This window comes from Athene noctua, chromosome 1 (assembly GCF_965140245.1).
Source record: "Athene noctua chromosome 1, bAthNoc1.hap1.1, whole genome shotgun sequence".
NCBI classification, from domain to species: domain Eukaryota; kingdom Metazoa; phylum Chordata; class Aves; order Strigiformes; family Strigidae; genus Athene; species Athene noctua.
In genome coordinates, this window is record NC_134037.1 from 188,794,820 (window position 1) to 188,811,238 (window position 16,419).

A 16,419-nucleotide genomic window follows, 5' to 3' on the forward strand; every position below is an offset into this window, starting at 1 on the left:
TGCAGGTGTTTGATTAAATACTGCCTAGCCTTACGTTGTTTAAAGCCTACATGTTGGTCCTTGTACCTGCATGTGCTAGGCACACTGAAATGTTCAATATTCTAGGTAACTGGTATTGAGTTCTTGATACTCTTCCTCGTAGCAGCCCTAAACCACAGGGACGTCACTCTGTGCATTAAGCATGAAGTTACTTGATGTCAGCAACGCCATCCCTGGGGCCACTGCTGTCCTTGCCTTCTCTGACATCAACAGAGCACCTGAAGAAGACAGCCCTCTCCTCCTGCCCCCGGGGAAGGCAAGGAGTACCCCCTTCTCAGGTCTCAGGTGCTGGTGCAACCACTGCTCCCCCAGGGAGGCTCATGGAGCAGGTACAACAGGCCAAGACAGCTCTGCTCTCCACCACTGCCCCTTCAGAAACCTAGTAGCTCTGAAGCATTCTTAGGAGACCCTGTTCTCAACCCTCACCAAGATCAAGCAGGCACTGTGTACCTACTTTGCATTGAGTCACTTCTGAAATTCTGTCTTGGCATAAGAAATGTCAGTAGTTAATTTTTTATAAGCCTAAGAAAGCAAAATCCTTTAAGTACATGTTGCTCACAGTCTACAGCTTCAAAGTTTAAGCTGCTCGATAGACAGGACTTTAAGCTTTCATAAAGCTGACAAGCCTTGCAGCTACAACTCACATAACCTAAATTTCCATAACCACATGCATTCTTACCCCAAGGTTATTTACTCTTGTTAGAAAAGTTCCCTACCCTCACTATTGTATCAATCAGTCCATAGTATGAAAGTGTATTAACTTTGCTAATATATAATAGTTCACATTATACACTGCAATGGAATGAGGTAGTGGACTCGTACTGGACACTTTGGTATTATACATGCTTAAGCAAAAGAAACCAAAGGACAGCTTGGCCCTGTAAATAAGGCCTCTATTTCTTGGAAGCTTATAGCTGTTCATGGAGAAGATATGCCTGGACAACCAGGATACTGCCAGCATGCTAGCCCCTCTAACACCTCTTTGAAACCACCCAGCATCAGCTGGCATCACAGGTAAATAACTGTAGCGAGACTGACTCCAAGGATGTCTGGATCAATAGACAAGCAGCAAGAACGCTGCAGAAATACACGTCCTTCGCAAAGTTTTACTATGATTACTAATCAGTAGTGTGGTTGTTAGTGACTAGTCAAACCGTGTTGTACCTGAATGTTAGAAGGCTACAAGAAGCCTGTGTAAAAAACACATTTGGGGTGCCCCAATTTGGCAAGGACACCTTAGGCGTGTGAATAAATACTGTAATTCTGTACTTTGCATCCTAGCCTCTCTCCTCAGTCCTCAAGGGACAGTTGCAAATTTTTGTAACACTCTCCAAAGGTCAAAGTCAGTATGTCAGCACCTCTCCCTCTCCCAGAGTCAAAGAATCTTGTTACCTCTTGAGGATTTCTGCACTTATACCTAGTAATAGCTTCAGCAGTTCTTGGCAAGAACCTTTCCCCAGTTGACTGACATCCATGAAACCCCTTGCTCTCAAGCATGTACTTTAAAACACTGGGTGTATCACAAGCAGTCAAGACTATGATTTTGAAACTGTGGAGCAACATACACACTGATGCTACTAAGATGGACACCAGAGGAGATGGTGGGGCAGGGAAGGGATGCACATTCAAGGCCCTTTGAACACTCAGTGTTCTTGCCTTCATGACCAGATTCATGAACATTAAGCCTCACTGGATAACAACCCAAACTGCAGCCAGCACCAAAAATGTACAGTTAAATACACTGGACAGTCTACAATGGCAATTAATCAAAAGATTATTCTTGATTAAGAAAACTGTTTTATTCAAGCAGATTGCAAACTCTTCAACATTGTGTAATTTAATAAAATCATTGGTTCTCCTGAAAGTAACTACAACTTGCATCACATAACCTAATGCGATTTTATTGCCAGAAGTTTATTTGTACTTCTATTCAGATAATAACATTCTCCTCTATTTGCACTGAAAACCTCTATATGCACCTGTACAGTTCAGTACTCTGTCCAACCTTGTGTGAAGAAAGGGAGAAGTGTTTTCGGGGCAACTGCGTGATCTCTTGAGTCATGACTTCAAGAGTTGCACACTTCTGCTCATCCCAATTCAGTAAAACACTTTACACAGCAATAGAGTGTGTAAGATGATAGATTGGAGGTTTCCCTCCCCACCAAATGGTCAGGAAACACCATCATTTTGTTTTGTCTGCATACTTATTTGCTCACACTCTGCACCTCTGGTAGCATCTTTGATTGGGGCAGCCAGGGATGAAAGAAAGAGCAGTCTCAGAGGGGACTCAAGGGAAAAGGATGCGCAGAAGTGAGTCTCAGCTGCAGAAAGGTTAGGGAGGTCTGTGCTACATGAAAGATGGTAAAATTTTAGCACGAGGAACTAGGAAGTATTAAGAAACCAAGATCTGTGATCTGGCAGCCAGAAGTAAAAGCCCCAAAATCTCAACAGTTAGAGTGGTAAATAGTCCTCACTCTGATCAAGGTAAAATAATATAATTTATAACTTATGATGAGCAAGTAAATGCAACTTGACCTTCCATTTTGAAATTGCTTATTTAAAATAAAATTTAGTCGAAATACACACTTGCAACACAAAGAACTAGGTCAAGAATACGCTTATTTTTACAGCAGTACACCAAATGATGGCTTGTAGTAAATCAGGACTGTTTTATGTCTGGAGATATTGTAAACTGACAATTCATTTCACAGCCCGTTTCTTTTCCCTTCCTCACCAGAAGCCTTACCAGTTCAAGGCAGTTTGTATACTAACAGCAAAATCCAAGCAAAACCTATAATCTAGTCAGAAACATTAACTGAACAGTAAAATTGACTTTGCTTTTCTAGACTCTGCTTCATCGTCATTTGCTCAGCTATGGCTTTTCAATCTTCAAACTTAAAAATAGCTACTAGGGCTTTTGCTAAAAGAAAGAAGACAACAACTTTGGGTTTTGCAACAAGGGTTTCCTGTGGGGAAGGCAGGGGTAGAGGAAACCAGACCCAGTGCAGTGGTTTGTAGTGATACAACTCATATTTTAATCCACTGCTCTGAGATTGAATCAGTTCTGGCACTAGTCAACTTGTTTTTTAACAAAACCTATTGTTCCACTCAGATTTCAAACATTGACATGTTTCAGTAGCATCAGGGACACTTTTTTTTTTCCCCTACAGGTTTTACTGTTAAAGGATTAATTGAAACAGAGTTGCATTAAGTGACAATTCAGCGATCCAGGATTTCACAGCTTGTGCTCCATTGCACCACAGCAGCATTGGTTGGGTAACATGCAGACTAGCTTCAGCCACAGGACACATGATGTGGCAGCAGCCTGCTTCTCTGGGCAATGCAGAACACTGTGGGAGAAGGCTCATTTTATCTGCTTCAACTAACTTTGTAGCATGTATCCAAAATTACTACCTAAAAAAATATTTCTGAAGGACAGCCATGCACAGAGATACTGCATGCACTCAGGTCAATGTGACTAGCTTTAGTAGCTCAAACCAGACAGATAAAACACTAAATAATGAGTTACATTTTCCTGGCTTGCCATATATTTGTGGCTGCCACTTAGTTGGATTGTCTTTGTCAGATGAGGGTTTACAGTTTGTTTCTAATTTTTATAAAGGTGGGTTGGTTTTTTTTTTACTTGCCATCCTTCATTACGGTTACTTGAGGAACAAGATAAATCCTCCCTTCTGTACCAAGGCTGTGTTTCTTAGTTCCAGCGTGTTCGTGTGCTCAGTAAAGTATCTGGAACATGTTCACAGTGAAACCATAAGCATTTCTAGTTCAAGGACATCTTGCGAAAGTACAAATTTTAAGACACAAATTTTTATCAAGTACTCTCCATGTCCACCCTAAGAAATAGTTTCACCACCTCCACTCTGATTCTGTATCACCTTCTAATGCAAACTGGATTTTATATTCCAGTGTTATCACTTGCAGGCAGTCATTACACATGCCAGACTTTAGTCTGCACTATAAATTTACTCATTTTGTAGAACACCACAGGAAAGCAATAGAAGCAGATGTAAAAATTGTCCTCAGGACAGGTAAGAATTGCAAGCTGAAGGGAGCTATGTATGGGTATAGGACTGGCAGTGGAGCCAATGACAAAGATGCAATGATAACAGCCAAGGGAAAGGATTAGAAGCAGCAGTGGGCAGGGAAGAGGAAGAGAGACAGAGTTGGAGAGGTCTGAATGCAGAGTAGTCGTCAGCTTGCTACCATCTTAAACTTCAGAATCACAGCTCTTGCCTGAAGTTTTTGAAAAAAGGTCCACATCTCTGCTTAGTTAGCACAGTAAAGAGTTGGCCTTTACAGAAGGCCAAAATAGCAAAAAAGAAAGCCGAACGTTTTTGTGAGAAGGGATGTGGGGGGAATGTCGTAAATCAGATTGCAAACTTGCTGGGTAAGTCAAGCAGGGACAGTTCTGATCTAAAGAAGTGATGTCCGTATAACCGGCTGCAACATTTGGTAAGGGAGAAAGCAGGGAACAGTTGCTGAAGTAACTACTACATTTGGGATCCAACTGCAAAGATGCCTGGAATCCAGGATGTACTGAGAAACAGAGGCAGGCATTCAAAGGGAGAATACAGACAGGCATGGAGAGCTAGAGGTGAGGGAAGAAACAGGAGACTGAAACATAAAAATATAGAAAAAGATAGCCTTATCCAAAAGCTTCCCACATAGGCTTCCCCAAACCCTTCCCCCAAACTTTATCCTTAAACTTCCTGTTTCTAAATTTAACAAGGAATTGCATGACTCCAGGGTTGGTTTGTCCAACAATAGCCTCAGCTCTAATAAAAACTGTATCCTACCCAACACATTTGCCTCACTTATTTTTAATTCACTACATCATGCTACTATTACTATCACCACTAGCATTCCTTCTTCACACAGATTCAATATCTTCCTCCGAATCACAGGGAACAAACAAGTGGTGGTAAAATATAAGTCTAAACACTGCAACTCCATTTTTCCCAGACAGAAAAAGTTTAGAGTGTAGTATTTTTGTGGCAGTAATAAAAGCAGTAATACTACCAATATTGCAAAGTATAACCAGACTTGCAGAATTGGCTGTTCTGGACATATAAAAGTTTAACAATTTTTTCACTGTATTTTTCCTTCAGAATATTGGACTTCTTCACAAACAGAAAAGATGCAAGCAATATTTTCTGTGGTTAAGCAAAAAAGCATACAAAGACAGTTTTATAATTAAAATGTGCTTTTTACCCATGAAATCAGTGGCTGTTTAATCAAAAAGAACTTCTATTTCATGGAAAGATTAACTGAATCATAACATTTACCTGATAAAAAAAACAACTGCTATCCTAAAAACATGATTTTACCTAAATTAAAACTGCTCAAAGTGAAATGAACTTTGTGAATACTTTACACACATCAAGAAATTAATACCATTTCTTCTGAAAAATTTTGAAGAAACAAGAAATCCAACAGGAGTTTTACAGGACTCAAACTATGAGGAAAATAGCGGAATTAACGTCTGCAGTTAGCTAATAGTTGCCTCAGTCAACAGGTTTTCCTTTTACAAGCACAGTTAAAGATGCCATTTCTTAGATGTTCACAGTACGTGGAATCTTCACAGGTGACTGAAATTTGTATAAAGGAAACCAACTGCATGTGTTATACAGCCAATGATGTTGTGTAATGAAACCTGACTTAAAATGTAAATGTTTTCTTTTAAAATAATTTTTTTCCCAAAACCTGTTAGAAAGATTCCTGCATTTGACATATTAATTATATATTTTAAAGCAACTGTTCTATATTTAGAAAAACTATCATAAACAGGCCTTATGCTATGAAGAACTAAATTCTTGGACTGTCACAGGAATTCAGATTATGACTTCCCAGAACACTTTGTCGAAAGTCTTCTGGATCCTATTCTTCTGGCCTCACCAGTCACATCAAATGCAGAGACTAAACCACTTTAAAAAGAGCTTGTGATGAATATCACTGCAGTAATTTTTATTTTCAACACGTGAAAAATGTGCTTTCCTGCAGGAGCAGGGAAATCTTTCCCGGACTAGAATTTGCAAGCATATAAAGCAAGGCTTTAAAAAAAAAAAAAAAAAAAAAGAAAAGAAAAGAAAAGTAAAACTAGTTTTTATGATACCAAGCAATCTCCCAAACACTAGCTTTGCTGTATTGGTCCCATCTGCAGAAAAGCTGACTCAGCACTGTTGGTGCCACTATGTGCTTTTGCCAGGTGGCACAGAGAACTCCTGCAGCAGCCAGTAAGATACAGACAGATCAGCAAAGGGCAAGACACACTTTCTCTGTAATGGAAATAACTTGCAGGGTCTAGGGGGCAGGGGCTGATAACATGGTGGGACTCCACCAAGGAACAAACTACTATGTACCATGCTGGAGGGAGCCTTCTGCAGGATTAAGAGTGAGGTCAGGGGTAATACCAAGATTCCACCAGTATGGTAAAGCTTGGGAAAAAATGCCTGGAAAGAATGGGAATGCTGCGTGCCCCTGTCACAGCTGCTGGGACTTACAAATGCTCCTGAATGGGAAAAGACAGGGTATGACCACATCAAACAGAAGGCCCTTCAGATGCAGCACTGACAGCTGAGGAGTTATGGGCACAGGGCAGAGTCAGAGCTTGATTCAACCACTGCCTTCTCCAACCCCAGCCTCCAGACCACATACTGTTCTGACAATCCATCTAAGTTCACTGCACTGGGGGGGGACCTGCAGCTGGCCTGCATAATTTTAACCATAAAGTTGGTTATGTGCACAATGGCTCTCTGGGTAAGGTGACCAGGCACTACTTGGCTGGCCCAATCTGCATCATGCCCTAATGGATACTGGTGCCCAATGCACCTTATTGCCCTTGTGTAGCAGTAAAGAATAAGTAGTTATTCACAGAGTAAGCAGGGAAGACACATGCCTACCTCTATTGGAAGGGAACCTCAGTTTGAAATGACAAGATCGGTAGCCTCTACCTGTTGCTACCACCCCTACTGCCCCTGCCCTCCTCGGTCTTGACTTTCTTGACCACTGTGGATGGACAGATGACAGGAAGGCACTGGGCTTATGGCAGAAGCGATCTACTTCACACATGAGGGAAACAGCTCCAGGACTCTTACTAAGCCCAGCAATGTTGCATGCACTCAGACAGACCCAGTTGTTCTTCCCTTAGCAAGACAAATTTGCTGAAAGAGGTACTGAACTGACTAACGGGCCACTGGTGAGATTTCAAAAGTAATTGGTAACTGACTCCCTGGAAAAACAAGGTGAGGGGAGCTCTCAAACACATTTACCTTACAACAGTGCTGTTCAGCCTGTCCAGAAGCATACTGCAGAATGAAATTAACAACAGACGTCAGAGCTTTCAACGACATAGCTGCTGCATTAGCATCTGTACTTCCAGGCGTGCTGCAGCTCTTGAATGAGCCAGAAGCCAAAACATAACTGGTATGTTACACCTGATGTTGCAAATGCTTTCTTTTCAACCCCTCTACCCCAATTGCCTTCACCTGGAATGGTGTGCAGTGTGTCTGGAACCAGCCACTGCAAGGGCTGGAAACAAAAGCCCTACCATATGCCACAACATCATCCAGAAAACTCTGACACAACGTATCTCTAGAGAATTTTTTCACTGCACTGATGATTGATTAGAGGAAAAACTCTCGTAATGGGCAACAGGTAATCTTCATGTTTCCCAACTTGAACTGATTAGTCTGTGGCCAGCAAATCAACAACATGAGGAATACTGAACGCCTCTGGCTATAAAATACCCCAGCATATGATGAGTTATATGCTGAAAATAACCAATGGAGTTTGTTTACTGATGGATCCTGCAAAACCACAGCAGGAAATGGGGTTCCAAGCAGCTTGGAACCCCTCCACAGGGGAGGCTGCACCTGCAAAGGGACAGGAGGCTGCTATCAGTTTGCAGAAGTAATGGCCTTTGGAATCGCCTTGGAACATGCTCAGGAGCATCAGTGGCCCCAAGTATACATATATGCAGACTTCTGAGTGATCACTGATGCAGTGCAGAAATGGTTTAAAGACTGGAGTCGTGATAACCAGCAACAGTGAGGAAAACCACATTTCAGCAGCAGAAGAATGGGAAGTAATACAACAGCTACTGGGACAAACATCTACTTGAACACACAGTGTTAATGCACATATCTGCAATTCAGAGGCAATTTGAGAAACATAATAAACAGGCAGACCAGTTAGCTCAACTTGACAGCACAGATTTAAGGTGCGAGCACAAATGAAAGCTATTTTTAGCCAGGTGGGTCCATGAAACTGTTCTTCATGTACTAGGGCAGAGAATGCAGCTTTGACTTGTCTCGGGAAGCCACAGTGCAAGATCTGTGGAATAAAACAACACACGTGGAAAGTATGAACGATGAACCAGTATGTGTGATGAGAGAAAGGAAAGTTTGAAGAAACTTGTCAGGTAGATCGGCCTCCTTCTCTCCAGCAATACTGTCAGGTGCTGTGTCCTTATAGTGTCAAAGCTAGAAATGGGTTGCTAGAAGCTTTTCTACTTGGAAACAAAATATAGGCAGCATCCTAGATGGAACAAACAAATGTCTTTGTCAGCATGATGGAATGCAGCCTTGGCTAGACTTAGATAGCAGTAGTCATTTTGAAACCACAGCTGTCCAAGAATGAAGGCAAGACTGTGGAGCAGTGCAGCTGTATCGTATTCCCTCTAATCCCCAGGCATCTGGAAAGGTGGAATGGTACAATGGCTTACTTGAAACTGCACTCTGGGGAAATGGAATCTCACCTCTACAAAGCTGGGGGGAAGCTAGTTAACATAAAAGTAGAAACCTGTCACAGCAGTCCTGCAGAAAAACCATATATCCCAAATTCAGCTGGGTAACAAAGTACCAGCCAGCCCTGGGGACACCAGAACTGAGACACACATTTGTGTATATCCTCCTGCAGCAATTGAAATCCCTAAGGAAGGGGTTCTTATCACTTGAGGATCAGGAATTACCTACTAGGTGGCCTTTGGAAAAGTGATAATGAAATTAAACATGGCCTGTTACATATAATAAATAATCTTATTTTATTTCATAAACTATGCCTTGTGTTTTGGAGACACAAGATGTATGTGCTTGCCAACAAGATGTATATCCAAACAGTTCCTAGGTACACGTTGCTCAAGAATGTAGGGGGCATGAACTGGGCAGGGTTTCAGCAGCAGAGGGCTGCAGGGTGTCCTGTCTGGGAAGAGGCTGTGAACTGCCTCATGCCACTTTGTCATGTCCAGCTGGCACTGACAGCAATGGTGCACACCAAACCTTCAACTGGTCAGAGGAGCAGAGTGTTCCTGCTTGAACACATGTAAGAAAGAGCAGCAGCCAGGAGGGACAGGAGACACATGAGGAGAAGGTCTGAGAGACTCCCAGAAGGAGAGACTTGAGAGGGACATGAGGCTGAAGGTGTGCTCTGGGCAGGAGAGGTTCCATGCCAACAGGGTACATATGTGAGGGGCCGCGGCTGTGAGACATTCACATCAGGGCAAGAACGCCCCTGAGGGACTGTGGCTGTGGGCCACTCACATCAGAGCAGCGACAGCCCTGAGGGACAATAAGCGACCCTCCATGGGGCAGGGAGGCAAAGAGGAGCAGCGAAAAAATCAACAGGAGGCAAGGAGAAGGAGAGCAGAAAGAAACCGTTAAGCATACAACCTTCCTGCTCTGCCTGTCACCTCACCAAAGGAGCAGGGGATGGGCTGAGCGTGTAACCAGCAGTGAAAACCATGGAAACCAAGATGGGGTGGGTAGGGGTGTTTGGCTTAAGTTGAGCAAAGAGAAGGGGGAGGACCTTAGGGGTTTGATTGATCATTTTCTTTCTCTCAGTTCCCAAATCCACGATTAGAAGTTTGTGTTCACTGACAGTTAAGCTAATTTAAGTGAAAGTTCCCCAGGTGGAGACTGTTTTGCTCATAACATTCTCTCAAAACACTTTTACTATACTCCAAAGAGTAAGTTCCTGTGCCAGAGCATGGAAAAGCAGTTTGGCTAAAAGAAAGAGACTTGCCCCCGGGCAAGACGATCATAATGCATGAAGATTACTATTATTACTGTATTTCATTAACACAGCTATTACCTGATGAAATACAAGTTGATTGCAGTGAGAAGTTCAAGAGAGCAAGAGTTAAAGCAAAGACCTTTCTCAAGCACAGACAACCCCACCACATGCACCAAAGTAACATCAAGAAAATATTGAAACTGGTCTTGGCTGGATGGCAGTAGTCTGAGTCATGCTTAACTCTTGCCAAGTTAAATCAGTGTAACTATGGAAAGCTTAAGGATTATTGCAGTGATGTCATTTTGATGTTGCACTGCAGTGGCCATTTTATATAAATAACAACATATTAAAAACTCCTCTTATCTATTTCAAATTAGAGGAAATAGAAAGATGGAGAAATGTGCTGCCCTTCTCAAGTTCATGCTAACATGTATGCACACTACCACTGCTACTAAAATTGTTCAGCTGAAAGTTGTGTGGTGTTTGGTTTAGGTTTTTTTAATTAGATTTAAAAGACAAACAACTCCATATCCCAAAAAGCAGAGATCAGTCCAGGAGTCCCTGCACCATGTCCCTGCCCCAGCTGAAAGCTCCACCTACTACTACATTACAGAGAGGCTCATTTCACCACCTTTCATTCAACTAGTCATTTTTCTCAAAACTGACCTGCCTCAGCAAGAAGTCAGGCTCACAAGTGTTTCCTTCCCTTTCCTTATAGCCCTGTAATTACAGCGGTCTTACGAAGAAGAGATCTCCACCTATAATTCACCTTAGGCTACTGATCTTACAGATGTCTCAGCTTCCAGCATGTATTTTGTTCACCTCCTGGTGTTCACTACCACAACTGTTTCTTGTGGCAACTGCATTACAATTGGCAAGTTCTACGCAGTTCTTACAAACAATACTTAAAGCATATATTTCTGAGTCCAAACTAAAAATCCCCAGTAAGCAGACAGCTTTTTATGCCTTGATCTTTCTACAGTAGATAAGGGAAAGCCTTGTCTGCATGCAGCAGTTTTCTGCTGCTCATCACATGGGCTTTTTTTTTTTTAATTATCCTTCTGCTGTGCTCTTCTTATCAATTGTACAGAAGATCTGCTGCCTAATATGTTTAGTTCTATTTTGAAAACCAGATGCCTAAAATTAGATGCCGGGCTAACCTGGTGGTTTTACAGATGTAAGATGGCTGAGCCATTATCACGCCTCAACAGTCAGCCAAAGCAAGAAGCCTCCTGTCCTCTCCTCCCCTGCACTCACATCATTTCCATTCTCCACTCCCTGCGCTGGCTCCAACACCCATCAAACACTCCACAGAGCAAACTCAATGTATCAGATTAATCATCTGTTGATTTATCAAGCTGAATTATCTCAGTACAGGCCCCGATGGGCACCAGACCAAACACAGGAGGACAGAAATGGGAAGATCCCACTCCTCAGCAGGGACAAGCTGTTAGACAGCCTATAGAAACTTACGATATGAAATCTCATATGCAACCTTCCTCAGGATCCAGCCCCAACGGTAGCTAAATTCCAGCTCTGCCTGACTTGCAGCGCTTATACTTGGCAAATGAGACAACACTCGAATACCAGTTTTGAGGTTGAAAGTGCAAGCTCTTCTGCTAAGCAAGCTCAAATATCACAGTTCTCCCTTGCTTAATAATACATTCAGATTGTCATGGTATGTTGAATATTGCTTTAAGACTAACAGCTTTCACGTGCCTAAAATGGTTGATCCCTTAAGAAGTTCTCAGTCCAGAGGCACAGACTCGTCCGGTGGAATCGTGAAAGCAAGCAGTCCCAGTGAAACCACTCACCACTCCAAACTGTCACACAACAGCTGAACTGTTTGTAAGGTAAGATCCCTAACTTTCTATAGCAGTTCTGCAAATTCAGACTACAGACAGCCTACGAACAGTAAAATAAAAATTTTCAGAGTATATAACTCAGGTTTCACCTTTAATTTAAGATCACACCATCACAAATCTGAAATTCCCCTGGACGGCCCCACCCTCCCCAGGCTGACATTCTCAACAGTTCTCGAATTCTTACCCATTTTGTTTAAAGAAAAAGGGTTCAAACTAATTATGACCTATCTACTACTTGGTTCGTATTATCAGCATTAACCCGTACCCAGACAAATTAAGCAGCTTTTTAAGAGCAATCTGTTAAAAACGTAGCATCGTTTTCTTCAGAATTCAAAACAAAACCCCAGAAGGCAGTTTTTGCACACCTTCCCTCTGGTAAAGGAGAAACCAGGCAAACTCTTTTCACCTCCAAACTTGGGGGCAGCAAGTTTATAAAGACTATTTTTTAGTGACTCTGAATACTTACACATCTTAAGAGCACCACACCAAAGATCCTGCTGTTCATGACCATGAGGACTGCTTGCAGACAGAGAAGCAAGTTTGCCACATAAGTAGTAAGATGATATCTAAATGTTAGCAGCCTGAATCATCTGTCAGTTTTCAAGCCAGTTACTGTAAAATAACCGTTCTCCCAAGAGCTCAGCTTTGCCATTCTAGCAGTTAAGACCACAATAAGGACACAGCAGAAGAACTGGATTCTTCTGGTGCCTGGCACCAAACTGTTTTTCTGGCATCCTGCATGCAGTATCTACTGCTTCCAGTCAAAGCTAGGAACGAGTATTTTTCCTTTGCACTTAGTGAGGCGATAGGTATTGGGAACTTCGCTACTTTTCTCTCCCGCCCAAACTATTACCTTATACCAAATGCCAACGTGCTATTATTACATATGCACCATTTTGATCCGGGTTCAAGAAAACTGTCCCTGACACACACTGAAGCCGTGAGAAGCTTATCATAAAATACACTGGTGTGTTTTACCCTGCAGTTTTACCGTAATTTTTTTTTTTTTTTTTTTTAGAAAGGCTATCGTGTGACTGCAGACTTTCTGGTGAGCAACTGATGCCCTGGAATTGCCGTAACTCCGCTTTCTTTCCTAAAATGGAAGCCGAGCTGCAGCAGAGTTCCCCGCTGCCCCGAAACCGCCTCCAAGCCTCCTTCGAGGACCCCGCTACACTCAAGGGCTCTACTGGGACGAGTAGCAGGTATTCACCGAAACTAAAAACAGGGTTTCCAGTGCGGGAAGCGGGCAGAAAGCTCGGGAATAGTTTTCCGGTGAGTTAAAAGGAAAACAAACCAACCAACCAAAACACAAAAATAACCCCAAAAAAGGAGCCGGAGGGAGACCGGGGTGTTCCCCTGCCCCGGACAGACACGGGCAGCCAGCGCCCGGGGAGCCGCCCGGGCTCCTCTCGTCCCCGGGGCCGCTCCGCCGACCGTCCCCCCCCGCCTCCCTGCTGAGCGCCGGCGCTCGGTCTCCCGCCCCGGGGACGGAGGGCAAGGGAACGGGGTGTCTCCCCCCACCAAGCCCGGCGGAGCAGCGGGGGCCCGCGGCAGGACCGCTACCCGCCCCTCCTCACCTCTGACGGAGACCAGGACGGCGAGGAGCACCGCCAAGGGAAGGAGCCTCCAGCGCCGCATGGCTGCCCGCCCCACACACGCCGCCCGCTCCCTGACAGCTGCTCCCCGCGCCGCCGCGGCCACTCCCGCCCGGCCACCGCCCCTGGCGCTGGGTGCGCCGCGCCGAACACGCCCAGGCCGCCGCGCTGCCAGGCCGGGCGTGTCCTCCCGCCTCGAGGGGAGAGGGAGGGCGAGCGGGCCAGACCCTGCCCGCCGGGGCTGCTCCGGGCGGGGCGGAGCCGGCCTCTCCTGCTCGCCGCGGCTGCGGGACGGCGCCCGCCTGGGTGCGGGGCGCGGCGGAGCCCCCGCGGCTGTCGCCAGGGCGCGGCGGTTGGGCGGCCGTTACCCGCCAGCGCCGCGGCCCCGGGGAGGGTGAGCGGGCGGTGGCGGAGCCGCGTTCCCGGGCGGGGTGGAGGCCGGGAGCCGGGTTTCCCGTGTGGGCCGGGCTGGGGAAGGAGCAGGGCTTCGGGGCGTGCGGGCTGGTGCTGCTCAGCCCTGACCAGCACTGCTGCACAGCCCGCCTGGCACAGAGGGGTCACCGCACCGAGGGGGCCCCGTTTTCTGGATGAAATGGGCTCCAGGGCTTAAACAACGCCCGCAGGTTTTAATATCAGAGATGCACGCTCTTGTACTGCTGCCCTCTCTTCACCCAGGCGCTTTCCTGCTTTTCCTCGGGAAGAGTTAGCCAACACGAAACATGCCAGGACACCCAATAACCCATCCCGTAACAAGTTTGCGTTGTCTCTGGTCGGACAGAAGGTCAGTAAAATAGCTCAAGAGTTTTGTATTTGCAATTGATGCTGCACCGGCCCCGCGGCTGACCAGAACAAATGCAAATCCCTGTGTATTACAACACCGAGTTTTCTCTAATTAGTTTTGCCGGTGTGGGAAGATGAACGTTAAAAGATCCTGTTTTCGCATAAGTCCTTTTCTAATGGCCGTTTCCTGGCCTGTATCGGACTCTTCGGGTTGAGGGCCGGTCGCTCCCCCGCGTGCTGTTGTAGAAGCCTGAAGCGCTGCGACAAGTTGGGTTGGGAACCGTGTCGATGCAGCTGTGCTGAGCTCTGCTCAGGGGCACGTGTGACAAAAAAGCTTCTCCCAAATCCTGGTTTTCCCCTTGCTAAGTCTGTGCTGATTGTTGACTGGATAATAAGTAGTTCAATGACAGACACACAACATGTAACTTAGAAGGTGTGCGGCTGACTTGGATTCACTGCTCGTAGGCCTCTACCTTCCTCAGAGGTACCTTGCCAGCTGGAAAGGCGGGAAGTCACAGAGTTAGTGAATTACTGTCACCAGTTCACAAATTGATGGTAATACTTTTTCCTCTTTGACAGTGCCCAGTCAACTGATTTTTAGATTTAACCTGAGGCAATAAAGAGTTTAACTGTAGTAATAAACATGCTTAATCTAAAAATTATACTGCATTTTAAATTAAGGTAAGCTTTTCCATTAACATATCCAAGTTTTGCAGGAGTAGTACTGGAGTCACCATTACATTGTAAGCAGCTTCCATCTTCCTGGACTCCAAGCCTAGAGGGTAAGATTTAATACATGCACATACATTGTATAATCCAGCATTGTGGATTAGTCATTAATGCTGTGTGCATATGCACAGGAAAATAGTAATGTTGCTCAAAGGATGTCCTTTAACAGACTGTTTGTTTATAGTGGTTGTTAAGCATCATATAATAAGTTTCCCTCCTGACAAAAAGAACAAGAATCGGTAGTCCTCAGAGTAGTGTGCACTTCTCGATTTAATCACATCATACCAAGGCACCCTTTCCTCCCCCCCCCCCCCCCAGGACTGCAGAACTAACAAAGAAAGCCTAGCTATCTCACTGGAATTACCACATCAGACCAGGGCCCTGTAGCTTCCTGTTTCCAAAATTAGTCTTTGCAGAGTTACCATTTTCAGTTGAGGTGTTAACCTTCTGTTAGAACAGATGTGAAACAACTGCACTTTGCACTCGAGCTAGTGCTTTCCACCTGGTTTGATCCTTGAGGCAGGGATACAGTTTGCTGGCACTAGCCACTTTATGGCTAATATATTTTCCAGATTTATGAATATTAGGTAATTTTTTTAAATCTTACTAATCTTTTGATCTGAAGATTTCACTGACATCTTGTGAAAATGAGTTTCATTGTTTGTGGATAACAGCTCTTCTATGTGTGGAACTTTGATTAGAAAAAAACCTAGGCTTTGTCATTTCACTCATAAAGCCAACTCATCTGTAAAAATAAAAGTAATTTAGTACTAGAGCTGGTTATCTGATTGTGTGGGTAATATGCATAATCCGAGACCCACTTCTTTGAATAGCACCTGTCTTTGGCCCACTCAACCTGCAATGGTTGTCCTTGCAGGTCTTTCATTCTGTGTCCTGCCTGTAGCCTCTACCAGGAAGCCTATGCAAGCAGCTTGGGCATTTGCCTGATCTGGAGATGCCTTGGAAGGAGAGAATTTTACCTTAAGGCTTATTTATAAAGAATTTGATCTTTAAAAGACATGCATGGTCTGTGGTTTCGCCCAAAGAAAAATATGACTTACACAGCACCAAAAAGGTTGGAAGCTATAAACTCACAAGAAATTGTTCAAACTTCAGCAAACTCAATGATGTGAGCAGCTAAAGAGCTGTTTTTATACTGTCTGTAAACTATGAAGATACATATGCCTCCTCAGTTTCCTCACAATTCTCCTGAAGTAAGATCCTTGTAGCTCTTTTCCTGCATCACCATAGTATTTTGCCCCTTTTACCTACGAGCTCTCAACCTTGCCAGAAATAGTATAGCTCTCCAGATGTTCAAAGAAGCAAAGAAGAGACAAATAGATTTTATTTGCTAAAAGCAAAGTCTTCCTGGAGCGGTTAAA

General features: G+C 44.3%; 1 protein-coding gene across 2 annotated transcripts in view; it reads right to left on the reverse strand.

The window, feature by feature from the left end:
- CD99 (CD99 molecule (Xg blood group)) overlaps positions 1-13,875 on the reverse strand; it is a 32,478-nt gene extending 18,603 nt beyond the window's left edge. Inside the window, exon 1 of one of the 2 annotated variants that reach the window (XM_074907770.1) lies at positions 13,511-13,875. In XM_074907770.1, the coding sequence (XP_074763871.1) occupies positions 13,511-13,571 (61 nt within the window). In that variant the 5' untranslated portion in view covers positions 13,572-13,875. The remainder of the gene's footprint in view (positions 1-13,510) is intronic. The other variant, XM_074907778.1, reaches the window with a different exon arrangement.
- Between the last annotated feature and the right edge of the window lie 2,544 nt (positions 13,876-16,419).